Consider the following 17,153-nt stretch of genomic DNA (forward strand, 5'->3'; position numbering starts at 1 on the left):
TAATACTACTGAGATCAGTGGAGTAAAGGTAGTAAAAGCAAGGTGACTTATAAGCAAGTTGAAACAGGCTTTATACAACTCGCTGCACGGCACCTAGCGCAAGCCTCCGTTACATATATAAAAACTATACATGCTTAAACTATTGCAAAAAATGATCGAATAATAAACACAAACTAAAGTTACAGTTAAAATATGAAGTCTAAACGAACCAGCGTGTGTGCTCGGCTTAAATATCAGATTAAAGACGATACGACTTAAACCTCTTCACTCACTCTAGCTGACGTCTCACACACACACAGCAGCGGTCTGAAGTCCGTGAAAAATACATTTACAAATCCATATAAAAAACTATAATACTTATCAGCATGAAAAGTAATAGCACACCTAAGCAGCATTTTAGCGTTGGAACCATGTTTCTAGCTATTACCGTTTAGGACTAGTAATGTTTTACATGCTTGTTTACGACATCTACAGATGCGTTTACGGCACATACCGAAAATCCCCGAGAAAGACCGAACTGTACGGAAACCAGGAAGTGAAGTCCGTGAAAAATGCATGTACAAATTAATATAAAATAAACTACAATACTTATCAGCATGAAAAGTAATAGCACACTTAAGCATAACATTGGCAACATTTTAGCGTTGGAACCATGTTTCTAGCTATTACCGTAAGGAATGGTGCCCAACAATGTGGTTTTATCCCAAATTGGGGCAGATAAAAAAAATAATCTGTGGCCACCAAATCTTGTTTTGTAGCAAATTATCTGAATTAAAGCAAATATGTTACTATAAACAGTTTATATGCAGATGTCCTGATCCTGGGTATGTGTTAATTTATGCATACAACTAATGCGATTCTTGACTTTAGGTTATATAATTTGCATGGATTACTGCACTTTTATATACATCAGTCAGCCATAACATTAAAACCATTGACAGGTGAAATGAAGAACACCTATTATCTTGTTACAGTAGTACCTGTCAAAGGGTGAACAAAGTGCACAGTCAATTCTCAGAGTTGATGTGTTGGAAAGCATGAAAAAGTGGCAAGTATAGAGGTCTGAGTTTCTAGACAGCTGGGTAAGAGTAGCTCAGTCTATCTAAGTCTTTTGGGATGTCCACAGTATGTAGTGCTTATTATCTACCAAAAGTGATCCAAGGACGGACAACCATTGAACTGGCAACAGGCTCATAGGCACCAAAGGCTCATTGGTAAAGGCTAGCATGTTTGGTCTGATCCCACAGAAGAGCTACTGTAGTACTTACTGCTGAAAAAGTTAATTCTGGCTATGATAGAAAAGTGTTAGAACGCACAGTGCATTACTACATATGGGGCTGCATAGCCACAGACTACTGCTACATGCTACAGACACTAGTGGTCAGAAGCATGGTTTGCAATGGTAGAAGCATACATTTTGGTAGACAGTGTTAAATTTAGTGCTGTTTCTTCCCTGTTTTTTTAGTTAGTGTTACAGATCCAGAAGCTCTCATCCACAACCTAAAGGCTGAACTTCAAGTAACCTTATCTTCCCTCCACTGTTTTCTTAATCTCAAATAGCAGTGGTAATTGGGCTCTGAAACTGCCAGGCTGCTGTTAAGAATTTTTTTGTAAGGTATAAACTGAGACTTGGATGTCTGCACAGAACTAATCTACACTGGCTATTCTCTACTTATGTATTCTATCACAATCCACAACTAGCAAGGGTAGTTTTGTGTGATATGTGATCTTATCTTCCCTACTGACAGCACCCAAATCACTGTCCTCGATAACAACCTTCCACCTGACAAGCTCCAGTCCCCTCTTTCTTCTCCCTCTTCTACTTTCCTTCTCCCTGACATTCAGTAGCTGCCCTCCCAAAAAACAAGGGATGAAAGTCTCTGGACTGTCCTTCACACTGACCATTCCTATCCTGCCTAAAACCAGCTATCAATATTTCTCTCCCATTTCTCTCCATTCCTCCATAGCTTCCTGCACCGTATCTCTTCCAGACCCTGACTACTTTTCCTTCTTACCATTGGCATTCCTCTCCTCACATTCCTCATCTGTGGACCTCCTCTAACCTCTATCTATAAACCCAGGAGGACCCTGTTCCTTGACAATCAGATGTGTTATGCAGCAGAATTAAGAACAGCAGAGAGAAAGTGAGGAAATCATAACTCGACCCAGACCTCTCACCATACTCTTCTGAAGTAATTTCTGCTAAGACTACCTTTTGCAAGAAACTTTTGCACAAGATCCCCACAAGTTCCAGCTCCTCCTGCTTTGTCTTCTCTGACTGCTGCAGACCTTTTATGTTTCAAAGATTAAAGAAAATTGCCAGACCACCACTCTTACCCCAAATCCCACACTACACACTCAAGATTCCCCTTCTCTTTCACTGATACATTTTTCTAATCTAGCAACAAAAGAGATCCTGCAAGTCATCCTGTAAGGGATATGGTAGCTTAGTGGTTAAGGTGTTGGAATACTGAACAGAACGTTGTGAATTTGAATCCTAGCTGTCACCAGTAGGCCCCTGAGCAATGCCTTTAACCTGCAATTGCTCAGTTGTATAAAATGAGTTTGCTTCCTACCTGGAAAACCTATCATATCATGTGACAGCAAGACAATCTATATCTACTCACAAGGGTCACTACTTGGTCCTCTGCTGTTTTTCCTCTCAATTTCTTAGTGAAGTCCTATCACCACATGGGTTTTTATACCATTCTTATGCAGATGACACTCCACTTGTCCTCTCCTTCCCTCCCTCAGACACTCTTGTTAGGGGCAGTGGTGGCTAAAGTGGTTAAAGCTTTGACGGTTGTTGTTGGCTTAGTGTTGTTGGTTGGAAGATTGGGGTCCAGGCACCAGCAGTGATGAGCTGCCACTGCTGTGCTTCAGAGCAAGGCCCTTAACCATTTCTGCTATAGGAGTGCTGTATCATGGCTGACCCTGTGCTCTGACCCCAACCCTTAAAGTTGGGATATGCAAAGTTAGAATTTCACTATTCTGTGATGTATATTTGACAAAAATAAACCCTTTTTTCTTTTCTTTTTCTAGTCAGATCATAGATGGCAGCTCATCAGTTCAAATGTAATCTCTGCAAATCTTGAACTGCAGTTAATGCCAACTTAGGTGATGGAATAAACCTCCTTTTTAAGCATTATAATATACTTAGTCTGTGACCTAGTGAACCAGTATCAGGACGTATTTATTGATGGAGGCCTCAAAGCACTTTTGTAAGTTGCTTTGGATAAAGGTGTCTGCTAAATGTCATAAATGTAAATGGATTTGGTTGGCCTGGTCTGATGAATCACATTTTTTTTTTTATATCATGTGGATGGCAGGGGTGTGTTTATGTCACTTACCTGGGTAAGGGATGGCACTAGGATGCACTATGGGAAGAAGGCATACCAGTGGAGGCAGTGTGATGCTGTGGGCAATGTTTTTGCTGGAAAATCTCAGGTCCTGGCAAGCTTGTGGTTGTTACTTTGATAAGCACCACATACCAAACTGTTCTAATAGACCAATTACACTATATTAAGCAGACTGCACATGCACACTGTGCATCACTTTATATCTAGAACGTCAGTCTAGACAATTTCAACTATTTAAAAACAGCAGATTCTCCAAGTGACATGCTTAATTCCTATTTAATTCAAGTTTACTATAATAGCTTTGATTCAGCTATAAGCATAAGGATATAAATAAGACATTGAGTAAATAAGATATTGAGTAACTGATATTTCAGGGACAATGTTTGCAAATATTTTGTTTATTTTTGCTAAACTCCTAAGGATTTATTTGTAGCTTAATCCAAATGTGTTTTAGTCATATGTATTGCACAGGTTTGATGTTAGCAGCTTGCTGTATTGAAAAATATTTCTCTTTTCTGTTTCCAGTAGTGTCTGTGCTGGTGCTCATTACAGTGTGCGGGAACAGTTCAGTTTACCAAATGAGTAACCTGTAATTCTGGTCATATATTAATTACTAGTGATGAGTAGAAAATTCTGAAATTCTGGGCAATAGTGGACTAAGAGAGACACCATCAAGTAAAGTAAGCAAGTTGTTACAACTTATTTATTTATTCATGTATTATTTTTGCAGTCATCATTTAAATAAAAAATAAATAACAGGCCTATAAATGCAACAAACAACCCGAAACAACACATCGTTCCGCAAAAAAAAGTTCACACAGCTGTTAATAATCGTATAATAAAAATATCTTTATCTTGATTAATACGTATTTAAAGAAGCACCCAACTGTAAACATTTCATCAGATGTGTAAGATGCTTGTTTGCTTCTTTGCAGCTGGGCCAGAATCATGTCCCCTTGAATAAAAGCACGAAAGATTTAAAAGTAGACTCTGTTTTGCCATTGGCTGTTCTGTACATTATTAACAATTATTGGCACTATTTTTATGTTTACAATGTTGATTAAATATAGATCAAATTTCTTAAATATAGATCACACATTTTATAATATTTCAAATGTTTTTATACAAAAATCAACTGAATAATATACGATTTGAAGCCACTATTAAGCAGTGTCCTGTTATATGACTACATACTTCATTTTAACTTACTTCAGTGCTGAATATTTTTACATGCAAGTTTAATTTTTGGTTCAATTTTCTGGAGTTGCTTCTGTGTGGGATTTTACTGAAGTTTTTTCATTTTTATTGATTTATTTTTTCATTTTTTATAATTGCTTATACATCTTGATGTCTTCTGATCAGCAGCAAAATAATTAGCAAATTTTGTGTGATCACTAGAAGATTGTGATTTCTGTTTTTAGGTTTTTATAAATTTCCTCTTGTAGCTCAGCGCGGATCTGGTCCATTCTCTGGAACGCTTTGTGACCTTTTTTCCCTGCAATAAAATCACATTTTTAATAATATTATAGCAATATAGAAGTATTACAGTATTACACACTCACTGAGCATTTTACTTATGTAACACTGTACTTAATATTGTGTAACGTCTCCCTTTGCTTCCATAACAGCCTCAGTTCTTTTGCATGGATTCCACAAGATGTCAGAAACATTCCTTTGAAATTCCAGTCCAAGTTCTGTAGATCTTTTAAATGCACTTTCATGCTGTGAGTGTCCTGTTCTACTATATACTATATGTCTTCTGTTGGATTTAGATCTGGTGACTGGGAAAGCCACTGAAGAACAGTGAACTGGTTATGTTCATGAAACCAGTTGGAGATGATTTTTTGTGCATGGACCATTTTCATCCTGGACGTAGCCATTAGAATATGGCTATATTGTGGCAGTGAGGGACACACATGGTCTGTAACAAAACTCAAATTTGCTGTGGCAAGTGATAATTGATTGGTATTAATGGGCCCAATAATTGCCAAGAAAACACATCCCTCACCATTACACCACTTCCACCAGCCTGGTGAATGGATTCATGCTGTTGGTACCAAATTCTGACCCTACCATCTATGAGCCTCAACAGAAATCAAGATTCATCAGGCCAGGCTAAATTTTTTGCCTCAGGTTTCTCTATTTGGCTGACAGAAGTGGAACATGACGTCTTTTGTTGTTGCAGCTCATCTGTCTCAAGATTTGATGTGTTGTGCATTCTGGGAGGCTTTTCTGCTCATAACAATTGTACAGAGTTTCTGAGTTACTGTAGGCTTTTTGTCAGCGCAAACTAGTCTGGCCATTCTCCACTGACCTCTCCTTAACAAGGCATGTCTGTCTGGATAACTGCTACTCAGTGGATGTTTTTGCTTATTGTACCATTATGAGTGACTCTAGAGACTGCTGTGTGTGATTTTAGGAGACCAGCAGAAATACTCAAAACAGCCCCCATTCTGATGCTTGATGTAAACATGAAGTTGCTGGCCCATATCTGCATGATTTTATGCATTGTATTGCTGCCACATGAACTGGCTGATTAGATAATTGCACAAATAAACAGATGTAAATGTTCCTAATAAAGTGTTTGTTGAGTGTAGATAATAAGGTATTATCTTGTTTTATGATTAATTAAATAATTACTTTTAATGACAATAAAACAATTAATGACTGCATCATTTTGTAAAATATTCATTACTGACCTTGATAGAGAGTTTCAATCAGAATGCATAGAGTGCTGTATGTCACTTTACTTTGTGATTCCAATTTTAAAAAACAACAACAACAACAACAAAAAAACAACAACAACAAAAAGCTAGCTTGTGGCATCAAGTTAAAAAATTACCAAATGACAGAATGGTCTCTCTGGCTGTATTCCTTAACTCTTCATCTGTGGAGTGCCACAGTTCAGCCACCTGCTCAGCACTTTCAAGGGCCTAGAACATAGATCACAAATATTAATCTTTATCTTTATCTCAACCACGCTCTGACCTTTTTTTGTAAACCATTCTTTGTAGGTGGATCAACTCAGTCATTAATAAATTACGCAGTAAATTAGCAGACCACCCCCAACAGGATAGACATATTTCATAACAGGATAAACGTGATCAGTCACAATACAGTAAGTTTGTTCTGATTTGCACTGATTCTTCTCAGTAAAAGGGACAAGTGGAGGTGAGTTTGAACTTGTCTGTGTTCTGTTAGCTCTTGATCTGTATCAGCATGATTGTATGCATTGTGCTGCTGCCATATGATTGGAGGATTAAATAGCTGCATGAAGGAGCAGGTGGATAGGTCTTCCTATTAAAATAGATTGTAAGTGTAGTTTCAGAAGCATTTTTATGATGAGTGTAGTTTCTAGATATTTGCAATTAAAATTAATAGTAATTGCTGTTGTCAAATAAATGAAAATTCTCATCGAATGGCTTTATCTTTTCAGCATTTTAATAAACAATTAGAATTGCTGAATTAACTAAAATGAAAATGGTTACCTTCAAGCACTTCAGTGCTAAACAAGCCTGCCGCTGCAACTGAATATCATTGTCTTTTAAGAGCCATGTATAGTGAATCAGGGCCTGTCAAGGTGAAATAATTAGATTTCTATTTTTACCTTGCAATATAAGCAAATATAAATACTTTGGAAAATATTTATATTGTAGTGGGTTGCTTATTCCATACCTTTAACCTGAAGGACTTATAGCCTGAGGCCCTAGAGAGGCAGGAAGCAGCAGAAACCGCAACCTTTTGACTATCATCTGTAAGTAAATTGGCCAAGAGATGGAGAGTTTTTCCCATTGGTTGCAGTTCTGAGATCCTCCTTCCCTTCAGCTTCTTGAGAACCCTCCGTCTCTTTGGGGTCTCTAGACATGACACCAAATACACTAAAACAGATAAACAGAGAAAAACACTTAAGATATTCCCTTACATGTATGCATATAAATGCCTTGTTAATAAATGAAACATGGTATATGAAAGATGTGTGAGTACGAGTATATACAAAAATATTCAGAGCCCTTTGGATTTATTTTGTTATAGAACTTTTAGATTCAGATGTTCCATCAATCCATCCATTGTCTATACTCGCTTTATTCCTAATTAGGGTCACGGGGGTCTGCTGGAGCCTATCCCATATATATATAATTAATATATATATATATATTAATTATATATAAATTATATATTTAGTAATTTTTTTTAGTTTAGTGTCATTTGCAAACAAATAATTCTAAAAATAAAAAACAACATCTGAATCTGGGCCTGCGATAGACTGGCGATCTGTCCAGGGTGCCCTTTCGCCCAGTGTGCGCTGGGATAGGCTCCAGCAGACCCCCGTGACCCTAATTAGGAATAAAGCGAGTATAGACAATGGATGGATTGATGGAACATCTGAATCTAAAAGTATATATATATATAATTTCTTATATAGGTAAATACTTAGACTCTTTTTCGCATACTTTTTAGAAACAGCTTTGGCAGCATTACAGTTTCAAGTCTTCTTGTCTAATGATGGGCAGTGTCTGACCTGCTATGCCCAATTTTTGTTCAGAAGCCTCTTTTGCCTTTTCCTAAGATAGCTCTCTGGCCTTCATGTTGGTTTATCCTTTTATAACAACAAATGCAATCTTCACAGGCAAAGCTCAGGGCTCAAACTAAGATTATACATTCAGAGCTATTAATTGCTTAAGCAATACTTTCAGTGGAGACTGATATACAAGAATCAGCCATAACATTAAAACCACTGACAGGTGAAGTGAAGAATTATCTTGTTACATGTGCATCTGTCAAGGGGTGGAATGTATTAGGAAGCAAGTGAACAGTCAAGTTAATGTATTGAAAGCCAGAGAAATTAGCAAGCATAAGGATCTGAGTGAAATTGACTAGGGACAAACTGTCTCTAAACATCTCCAAAGCGCTTGTGGGGTGTTCCTAAAATGTAGTGTTTACCAAAAGTCGTCCAAAGAACTAGTGAACAGGCGACACAGTCATGAGTGCCTCAGGATCAGTGATGAAGGCTAGTCCATCTGTTCTGTTACCACAGAAGAGCTATTGTACCATTAATTGCTGGGAAACCTTGGGTCATGGTATTCATGTGGATGTTACTTGAACACTTACCATTTACCAAAACTTTGTTGCAAACTAGGTACACTGCTTCATGCACACCAATCAAGCATCTGTGGGATGTGCTGTTCAAACAAGTCCAAACTGTGGTGGTGCCACCACACAACTTACAGAACTTAAGGCATCTGCTGCTAAAATTTTGGTGCTAGTTACACACATTCAGAGGTTTTGGTCCTTCTGATTCCAGGCCTCCAGAGTCAGAGCTGTTTTGGTGGCAGAAGGCGCAACTAAACAAACTGCTTATGCTTGCCCATTTTTCCTGCTGACTGACTGTTTACTTGCTGCATAATATATCTACCCCTTGACAATATAATGAGATAATCAAGACATTATTGTATGTTTACACTGATATGTAATAAAATGAATACCAAAACAAAGAAAGCATGTCATCAATCATCTGGAACAATTTAATCAGGTCTTCAACTATCTAAAACTTCAAAGATTACCTTTTACAAAACATTTACCATTTGCTACTTAATGAGTGTTAAACTTGAAGGCTTTGCAACTGTTTGTTTTTGGATGGTCTTAAATTGATGATGCATGCCCTCCCAGGTGTTAAAACATGTTAAAATAAGTTAATGTCCAGTGAGCTAATCATGTGACTTGTCAGTCTATACTTGTCTTGAGAAAGGAAGGTTATAAGATACAGCCAAGAAAGACTCGGGTCAGCTGGCCAAGATCAGTGCAGTGGGCCAAGATGCACAGAGAATGTTAGATGGCTGAAAGCAAGCCTTGTGGACTGATAAGTCCAAGTTTGAGGTGTTTGCATTCAAGTGAACTTATGTCAGATGCAGATCTCATGAAAAGATGATAGATGGCTGCCTAACACCATCAGTGAAGCATGTTTGGTGGAAATGATCTGGGGATGCTTTGGCAATAGGACAGTGGGCAATCTGCATACTACATCATACTGATTAAGCATGCCATTTGCTCTGGGCAATGACTGTTTGGGGATAACTTCATTTTGCAGCAAGACAATGGCCCCAAGCAGTCTTTGCAGTGCAGGTGTGTAAGAATTATCTGGAGAAGAAAGCAACTGCTGGAATACTCTTGGCGGCCAGCTTAATCACCAAAAGGAAAAGCTGGATCGAAGAGTTTGGCCACACTACCCAACCAGCACAGCAGAAGTGCTGCAGAATCCCTGGGAGGAAATCACACCTGAATATTTGCAAAAACTGATCAGTGGAATACCACAGATTTTTAGGTAGTTATTGCTGCATTACTAATATATATACACTAATATACTAATTTCTAATATAGTATAATATAATATAATATAATATAATATAATATAATATAATATAATATAATATAATATAATATAATTAATATAATATAATATAATATAATATAATATAATATAATATAATATAATATAATATAATATAATATAATATAATATAATATAATATAATATAATATAATATAATATAATATAATATAATATAATATAATATAATATAATATTGACATGAAATGTTCACCGGATGTTGGTAACAACCCATGCAATCCACACATGCAAAGAAATCAAACCATAGATGTCAAAAAATTTATGTGTAATAATGTGAAATGACACAGGGACAAAGTATTAAACACACTTACTGAAATTTATTTAATACTTCGTACAAAAGCCTTCAAAACACCTCCTGTATGTAGAAACTAGTTGCATGCATTGCTCAGGTGTGATTTTGGCCGATTCTTCCACACAAACAGTCTTCAAATTGTGAAGGTTCCATGGGCCTCTTCTATGAACTCTGATCTTTAGTTCTTTCCAGAGATTTTTAATTGGATTCAAGTCATTGGCTGGGCCATTCTATCAGCTTTATTTTCTTTCTCTGAAACCAGTTGAGAGTTTCCTTGGCTGTGTGTTTGGGATCATTGTCTTGCTGAAATGTCCACCATCGTTTCATCCTCATCATCCTGGAAGATGGCAGCAGATTTTATCAAGAATGTCTCGGTACATATTTCTATTCATCCTTCCTTCAATCATATGAAGTTTGCCAGTACCGTATGCTGAACAATAGTCCCACACCATGATGTTCCCACCTCCAAACTTCACTGTTGGTATGATGTTTTTGGGGTCATGTGCAGCACCATTTGTCCTCCAAACATGGTGTGTATTATGGCTTCCAAAGAGTTCAATTTTGGTCTCATCTGAACAGACTATATTTGAACAGAGTATTTCACTTGTCCAAATGTTTTGCAGCAAACGAGCTTCAACATGCTTTTTCTTCAGCAATGGAGTCTTGCATGGTGAGCGTGCATACAGGCCATGGCGGTTGAGTGCATTACTTATTGTTTTCTATGAAACAATTGTACCTGCTAATTCCAGATGTTTCTGAAGTTCTCCACAAGTGGTCCTTATCTCTTGTACAACTCTGCTGATAATTCTTTTTACTCTGTCAGAAATTTTGCAAGGAAGCACCTGGTCATGGCTGGTTTAAGGTGAAATAATGTTCTTTACACTTCCAGATTATAGCCCCAACAGTGCTCACTGGCACATTAAGTTTTGAAATCCTTCTGTAACCAATGACATCAGTATGTTTTGCAACAATAAGATTGTAAAGCTCTTGAGAGAGCTCTTTGCTTTTACCCATCATGAGATGTTTCTTGTGTGACACCTTGGTAATGAGACACCTTTTTATAGGCCATCAGTTGGGACTGATTTGCACTGACAAGGGACAGGATTGCTTTCTAATTACTGATTGATTTCAACTTGTGTCTTGGTTTTCCATGCCTTTTTGCACCTCTCGTTCTTCATGTGTCCAATAATTTTTCCCTGTGTCATTTCACATTATTACACATAACCTTAATTATGGACATCTATGGTTTGATTTCTTTGCATGTTTGGATTTCATGGGTTGTTACAAACATCTGGTAAAAATTTCATGTCAATAACATCCTTTAGAATTATATTTACAAAGAAAAATTGTGACATGTTCAATACTTAATTTACCTGCAATATATATTGCTCAAATCAACCAGGCATTTCCTCCCACAGAACTGTTGCTCACTCAGTGTTTTTCATTGAGTATTAACTGAAGCTCTTGACCTGACATGATTTTTGCATTGTGAATGTGCAGGTGTTCCTAATAAAAGGGCTTATGTGTGTACATCTGAACTGATCAAACGATCAAGGTTTTGTGATACTGGAGCTTGCTTTTCCTGCGATGTGAGTGTCTATTTTTCCTGGCCTATCCACTTAAAGCTCAGTCAGACTGTTTGTGAACTGCCATTTTCAAGTCTAGGTTTTGTGCTGTGTCACTCAAGGACATTCAGAAACATCCTTCTATGATGAGGGGTCCTGGCGGTGTCATAGGTGGAAACTTCTCTGCTACTGGGCCTTGGGTTAGTGGTTTAAGGCAGGACACATGGAAGGTGGGTGCTGGACAGTAGTGACAAGTAGTCACATCAATGATATGCTAGGATCTTAAGTTAATATTAGCATTGACAATAACATAATGCTAGGATTTAAGGTTTGGTCTTTACTGAAAATTTAATTTATTATTATTTTGTTATTTTTTCTGGCATATCTTGTTTCTCTGTATTTGTAGCACCTATTTATTGAACTACATTTTGCACTTACCTTCTCTGGATATTTGAGAGATATGCTCTCCAAAGTTGGTGACCTTCCACCGGTTGAGGTAGACATGTAACTGAAACAAAGACACTAGATCTGTTGCATATACTGTGAGTGGGACCATCATAGAGGGGGACTGGACCTGCTGCAACAACTGAGCAAAGACTGGGAGAAATATATTGGAGAATTCATTATAAATTATTCTATAGAACAGAACAGAGTAGAATAGAATAGAGTAGAATAGAAACCTGTATCAGCCTGGCCTGGCAACTTGGCTTTCACATTGTGAATGAACCTCTTGCGTAAAATCCTGAGGAATGAGTCAGCAGTGCAACAAAATGCTGGAGCACTTTCACAGCACTCATCCCACAACATCATAACATTTTTCAGCTTTGGTGCGCCAGACCACACTAAAGGAAAATCAGGTTTAAAAAAAATCTTTTAGTTTTAGTTTTTATGACACTAAATCTAGGTGAACCTTAAACTTAACAGTATATTATGACCAAGTAACAGCTTTACATATCATTTCAACATTATTTCAGTTGGTATGTTGGTAAAATGTTGGTATGTCATTTTTATATGCAGTTTCAAATAAGATCTACTGCTTTCATTCAAGCATGCCACCATGTTTCATAATCTATTACTTTAACAACAATGGTAATCTATACAACTAAATTACAGTAGATGATTTATTACTGCTAACATTAATCTTGATAGTTGTCAAGAACTGACTGGCCATTTGCTGCTTAATATATCCCACCCCTTGACAGGTGCCAATGTAATAAGATGTAATGTAATGAGAGAGTGTATTGAGATAATCACCAGTTAGTGGTTATTATGTTATGGCTGATTGGTGTTTACAGCTCTGGAAAAATTAAGAGACCATTCCAAATTTTTCTTAAATCATCATCTCTAAATGTATGGCAGTCATTCCATTCCAAGTCCAACACAGGCACACCTCATTCTGCTTAATGAAGTACTGATTTGGTGAACAGCTCAACCAAATCTTAGTTAACGAGGAAAAGTATAAAAACCACTGCTGTTGTCATCACTATCCTTTTCCAGTAGGACCAGCTGTACGGCAAAAACCATGTTATTAGTATCAGAAGGGGATACAGTGAGCATTAGGTTGCTTCCATCCTTAAAATTTCAAAGACAGCAGTTTATAAGAACCAGGTCAAGCTGCAGACATTAAAGACAACAAAGCTACAGACCAGCAGAGGGCGAAAACATCTCTCCACTCACCGGGATGACCACCATCTCATTAGAATGTCACTCAACAACCGTAGGAACCAAGTGATCTACAAAAAGAATGGCAAACGGCAGCTGGAGTGAAGTGCACGCCGAGGATGGTTCGAAACAAAGCCCTTCATCAATGATAAGCAAAGAGGAGCCAGGCTGAGGTTTGCAAAAAAACATGAGGATTTGACCATAAAGGACTGGAGTAAGGTCCTTTGGTCATCTTTGCCCAACACCTGGTCATGTAATGGTTAGATGGAGACCTGGAGAGGCCTACAAGCGACAGTGTCTCGCTCCGACTGGGAAATTTGGTGGAGGATCTGTGGTGATCTTGGGGTGCTTCAGAAAGGCTTGAATTGGGAACATTTGTCTTTGACACATGAATTAAGCCACACACATAGTAGTCCAGGAAGAAAACTTGCTTCCTTCTGCTCTGACAATGTTCCAATGTCAATGACCACCACTTAAAGACTCTGTCATGACCTGCCCAGTCCCCAGACCTTAACCCCATTGAAAACTTTTGTTCAGGAACATATGTTCAAGAGGAAAGTGGATGGACATAAGCTATCAAACAAAGCTGAGCTGCTTGGATTTTTGTGCCAGGAGTGGCTGTGATTGATATTCAGGGTTATTCCACCAAATATTGATTTTTGAACTTAAATGTTAAAACATAAATATTATATTGTTTAAAAATGAATATTAGTTGGTTTTTCTTTGCTCTAAATGATAATATGTTCATTTGGAATTTGGGAGAAATGTTCAGTAGTTTATAGAAAAAAAGTTGTTTCACTTAGACACATACCTATCAATAGTAAAACCAGATTTTGCAGTGGTCTCTTAATTTTTTCCAGAGTTGTATATCCACAGGATGCTACCATTTTGTGTTTACCATGCTAACTTGTTTTGTGTTTACTGTCAATTGATTTTAAATGTTTATTGATTATTTACTGCTTTTTAGTTATAAGGAGTGAAACCAGCATTGTACAACATACACAGTTATTGCAAGCAAATTTGTTTCACTACTATTCATTTTGGCACTTACATTCTGTTGCTGAGATATCACGAGTCTTGCTCTGTGTGAAAGAGGCAATTTTTTGAAGTACATCACATTGATGTGATATTTCTTCCAGGATGTACTGTTGCATGTACTCCAAATTAGACACCCTCAGTGCCTGTAAGATAATGCAGTGACTAAAACTGGATTAATAGTTCAACACCAAGCAACTCAAAGAAGCTTATTATTATTATAATATTGCTCACGCTATTTTGCTTTATTTATTTTAAATTTTATTTTAAGTTTTTATTTTAACCAGGTGCTGCTAGCTAATTGTGGAAAAAAATAATGTAGCCATTACATAATTCATTCAGGTGATGATCTATCTATCTATAGATAGATAGATAGATAGATAGATAGATAGATAGATAGATAGATAGATAGATAGATAGATAGATAGATAGATAGATAGATAGATAGAAGATATATTAGCATGCCTTTATTTCATACATTTTGAATGAATAAATTAGTGGCTATGTTTTTATTTATTCTGTGTGCTCTTTTGTTTATATATATATACAAAAGTTTTGGGACACCTCAAAACACATTGTTTTTCAGGAGTTGGGCTTGGCCCCTTAATTCTGGTTAAAGGAACTCTTAATGCTTCAGCATACCAAGACATTTTGGACAATTTCATGCTCCCAACTTTGTGGGAACAGTTTGGCCCAAACCCCTGAAAAACAACACCTGAATTCCATGATTTGGAGGGGTGTCCCAAAACTTTGGTCAGGATAGTGTATATTTAGGACAAACAATATCTTCAATTGATCTCTAAAGATTGATCTCTGTCTGTCTTGACTTAGAGCAGGCTAAAGTGTGTTAGAGAGCTGGGCTACAGTAAGCTGCTGGAAAGTTGCCATGATTCTGTTGCAGTTTTTTGACATAAATTTTCATTTCGCTTTTAAACAACACGAGGGGCACAGACAAAAATGAGGAGCTCAACATTCACATCAACCTCAGTCCTCTGGGTTCTTGAGTTGCATTCCGCCACAGTGTGATAAATAAAATTCTGTATGAAAATGTATGGTGTATTGACAAATATATGCACAAAGTACTTATTCATCCAAGTATGATATACTGTATGATGCTAGTATATTAAGGGTAATAAGGGTAGACCTGTTATATTCCCAATGGCTTTACGGCATACATACGTCATTCATACATGGCATCATTCTCTAATAAATTGAACTGACTCATATACTAACAGATTGTCAGCAATTAGAAAAGATATTGCAATCTTTGTAAAAGATATATTGGCCATATAATGCATTCTTACTCTTAGTAGTGCAATACAGATGTTGAGGTGGATCTCCAAGGCTAGATCCAGAGTGTACTCCCCAGTGCTGAGTGGACTTCTGTTCTCACTGTCCGTTCTTTTTGCTATGTGTCCTGTATGTTGCTGTTCTGACAACAGTACTGTATCTTCTGAAATTCCCTCTCGGCTTGTCACGGTGTTCCCTTTGAACCTAAAATGAAGCAGAACTGAAACAATTAATATGGTATTACTACTGCAGCAGCAACCTTTATAAATGTTAAAAGAAAAGTTATTTTTCATCAATAAATTTGCATTTTTCATTAATTTTATTTTTCACTTTCGTGTTGCACTTTTTTCTGTCACAGTTAGTGTTTTTGAAGTATGATTCTTTAGTTTTATAAAGACAAGAAGCAGAGGCCATCTGTATCAGATCTTTTTAAAATAATATTCAGATTATGGAGTCATAATCTGAATATTATAACTAATGATGGAGTCATGTTTAGCCTCCATCATTAGTGATAGTTTCTGTAGGGCAAAGTCTGGATGCCTTAGGCGGAGTTACTAACCACCAAACTCAAAGCTGACTCTAGGGTTTGCCCATGGGAGTACCACTCCTCTACACTTGTGGTTTGCTCTCCTCAGTGAACCCTGAAAGAAACTCAAGAGACTCTATCTTAAGGTACGCAAAATTAGCTGCATTGGCTCACAGTCAAATTTCATGTTGATTATAAACTACTACTACTACTCACCTATAAAGCACTGAATGGTCTCACACGCAGTACCTGAGCAAACCTTTTGCTTTTTATGATTCGCCATGCCTAAGTTGATCAAAAGATACAGGCTATTTGTTGGTACCTCAAGTATAGGCTACAGTGGGGACAGACCCAGGGGCGATTCTAGGATTTTCATTTAAGGGGGGCTCAGCTCACGAATTTGTGTACAGATTATGGAGAATCACAGAATTTAAAAAGAGCCTAGTGACACCCATGGACAGACCTATCTCTTACAAAGTCCCACAGTTATGGAACAGTCTTCCAATAAGTGTTTGTGACTCCAACACAGTCTCAGTGTTTAAGTATAGGCTGAAAACACATCTGTTTATTCAAGCCTTGTATGAATAGTTTTTTCTTAGGTAAAGGAGAAGATCTGGAGCATTCTATGGCCTAGAATGTTTTGATGAACTGGGATGTTTGGATGTTGTCACCCTCCCACTCTCAAGCATGCACTCAGTTTTAATGACTGTGGAATGGCTTGTTCCTGTATGTCCCAGGACACCCTCTTCTCTGTGCCACATTCTAGCATGCACAAAGTACCAGTGTTACTAACCATTTCTGCTCTCCAGACCTACCTGATTCATTCTGATGACCAACTTATGGTTGGAGTCTATGGTCCCACATAGACAACCTAGATATACAAAGAATTGCTGTGGATAGTACCACTTGGATACCATGGAGGCTTTGGACTGCTGTTGCCACAATCAGTTTTGTGCTCAGGTCTCTGTTATTGAACATCTGATTTCAGAAATTATGTGCATACTCATAAGTTGCTAAA

General features: G+C 37.4%; 1 protein-coding gene across 3 annotated transcripts in view; it reads right to left on the reverse strand.

Moving 5' to 3' along the window:
• Window positions 1–4,056: 4,056 nt before the first annotated feature.
• ripor3 (RIPOR family member 3) overlaps window positions 4,057–17,153 on the reverse strand; it is a 34,266-nt gene continuing 21,169 nt past the window's right edge. For 2 of the 3 annotated variants that reach the window (XM_058402975.1, XM_058402976.1), the window contains exons 16-23: window positions 15,624–15,813; window positions 14,336–14,465; window positions 12,303–12,464; window positions 12,061–12,219; window positions 7,035–7,237; window positions 6,848–6,931; window positions 6,202–6,292; window positions 4,057–4,854 (exon numbers count right to left, since the gene is read on the reverse strand). In XM_058402975.1, the coding sequence (XP_058258958.1) occupies window positions 4,754–4,854; window positions 6,202–6,292; window positions 6,848–6,931; window positions 7,035–7,237; window positions 12,061–12,219; window positions 12,303–12,464; window positions 14,336–14,465; window positions 15,624–15,813 (1,120 nt within the window). In that variant the 3' untranslated portion in view covers window positions 4,057–4,753. Of the gene's footprint in view, window positions 4,855–6,201; window positions 6,293–6,847; window positions 6,932–7,034; window positions 7,238–12,060; window positions 12,220–12,302; window positions 12,465–14,335; window positions 14,466–15,623; window positions 15,814–17,153 lie in introns of those variants that run through there. The other variant, XR_009206055.1, reaches the window with a different exon arrangement.

Source organism: Hemibagrus wyckioides, linkage group LG11 (assembly GCF_019097595.1).
Source record: "Hemibagrus wyckioides isolate EC202008001 linkage group LG11, SWU_Hwy_1.0, whole genome shotgun sequence".
Lineage (NCBI taxonomy): Eukaryota > Metazoa > Chordata > Actinopteri > Siluriformes > Bagridae > Hemibagrus > Hemibagrus wyckioides.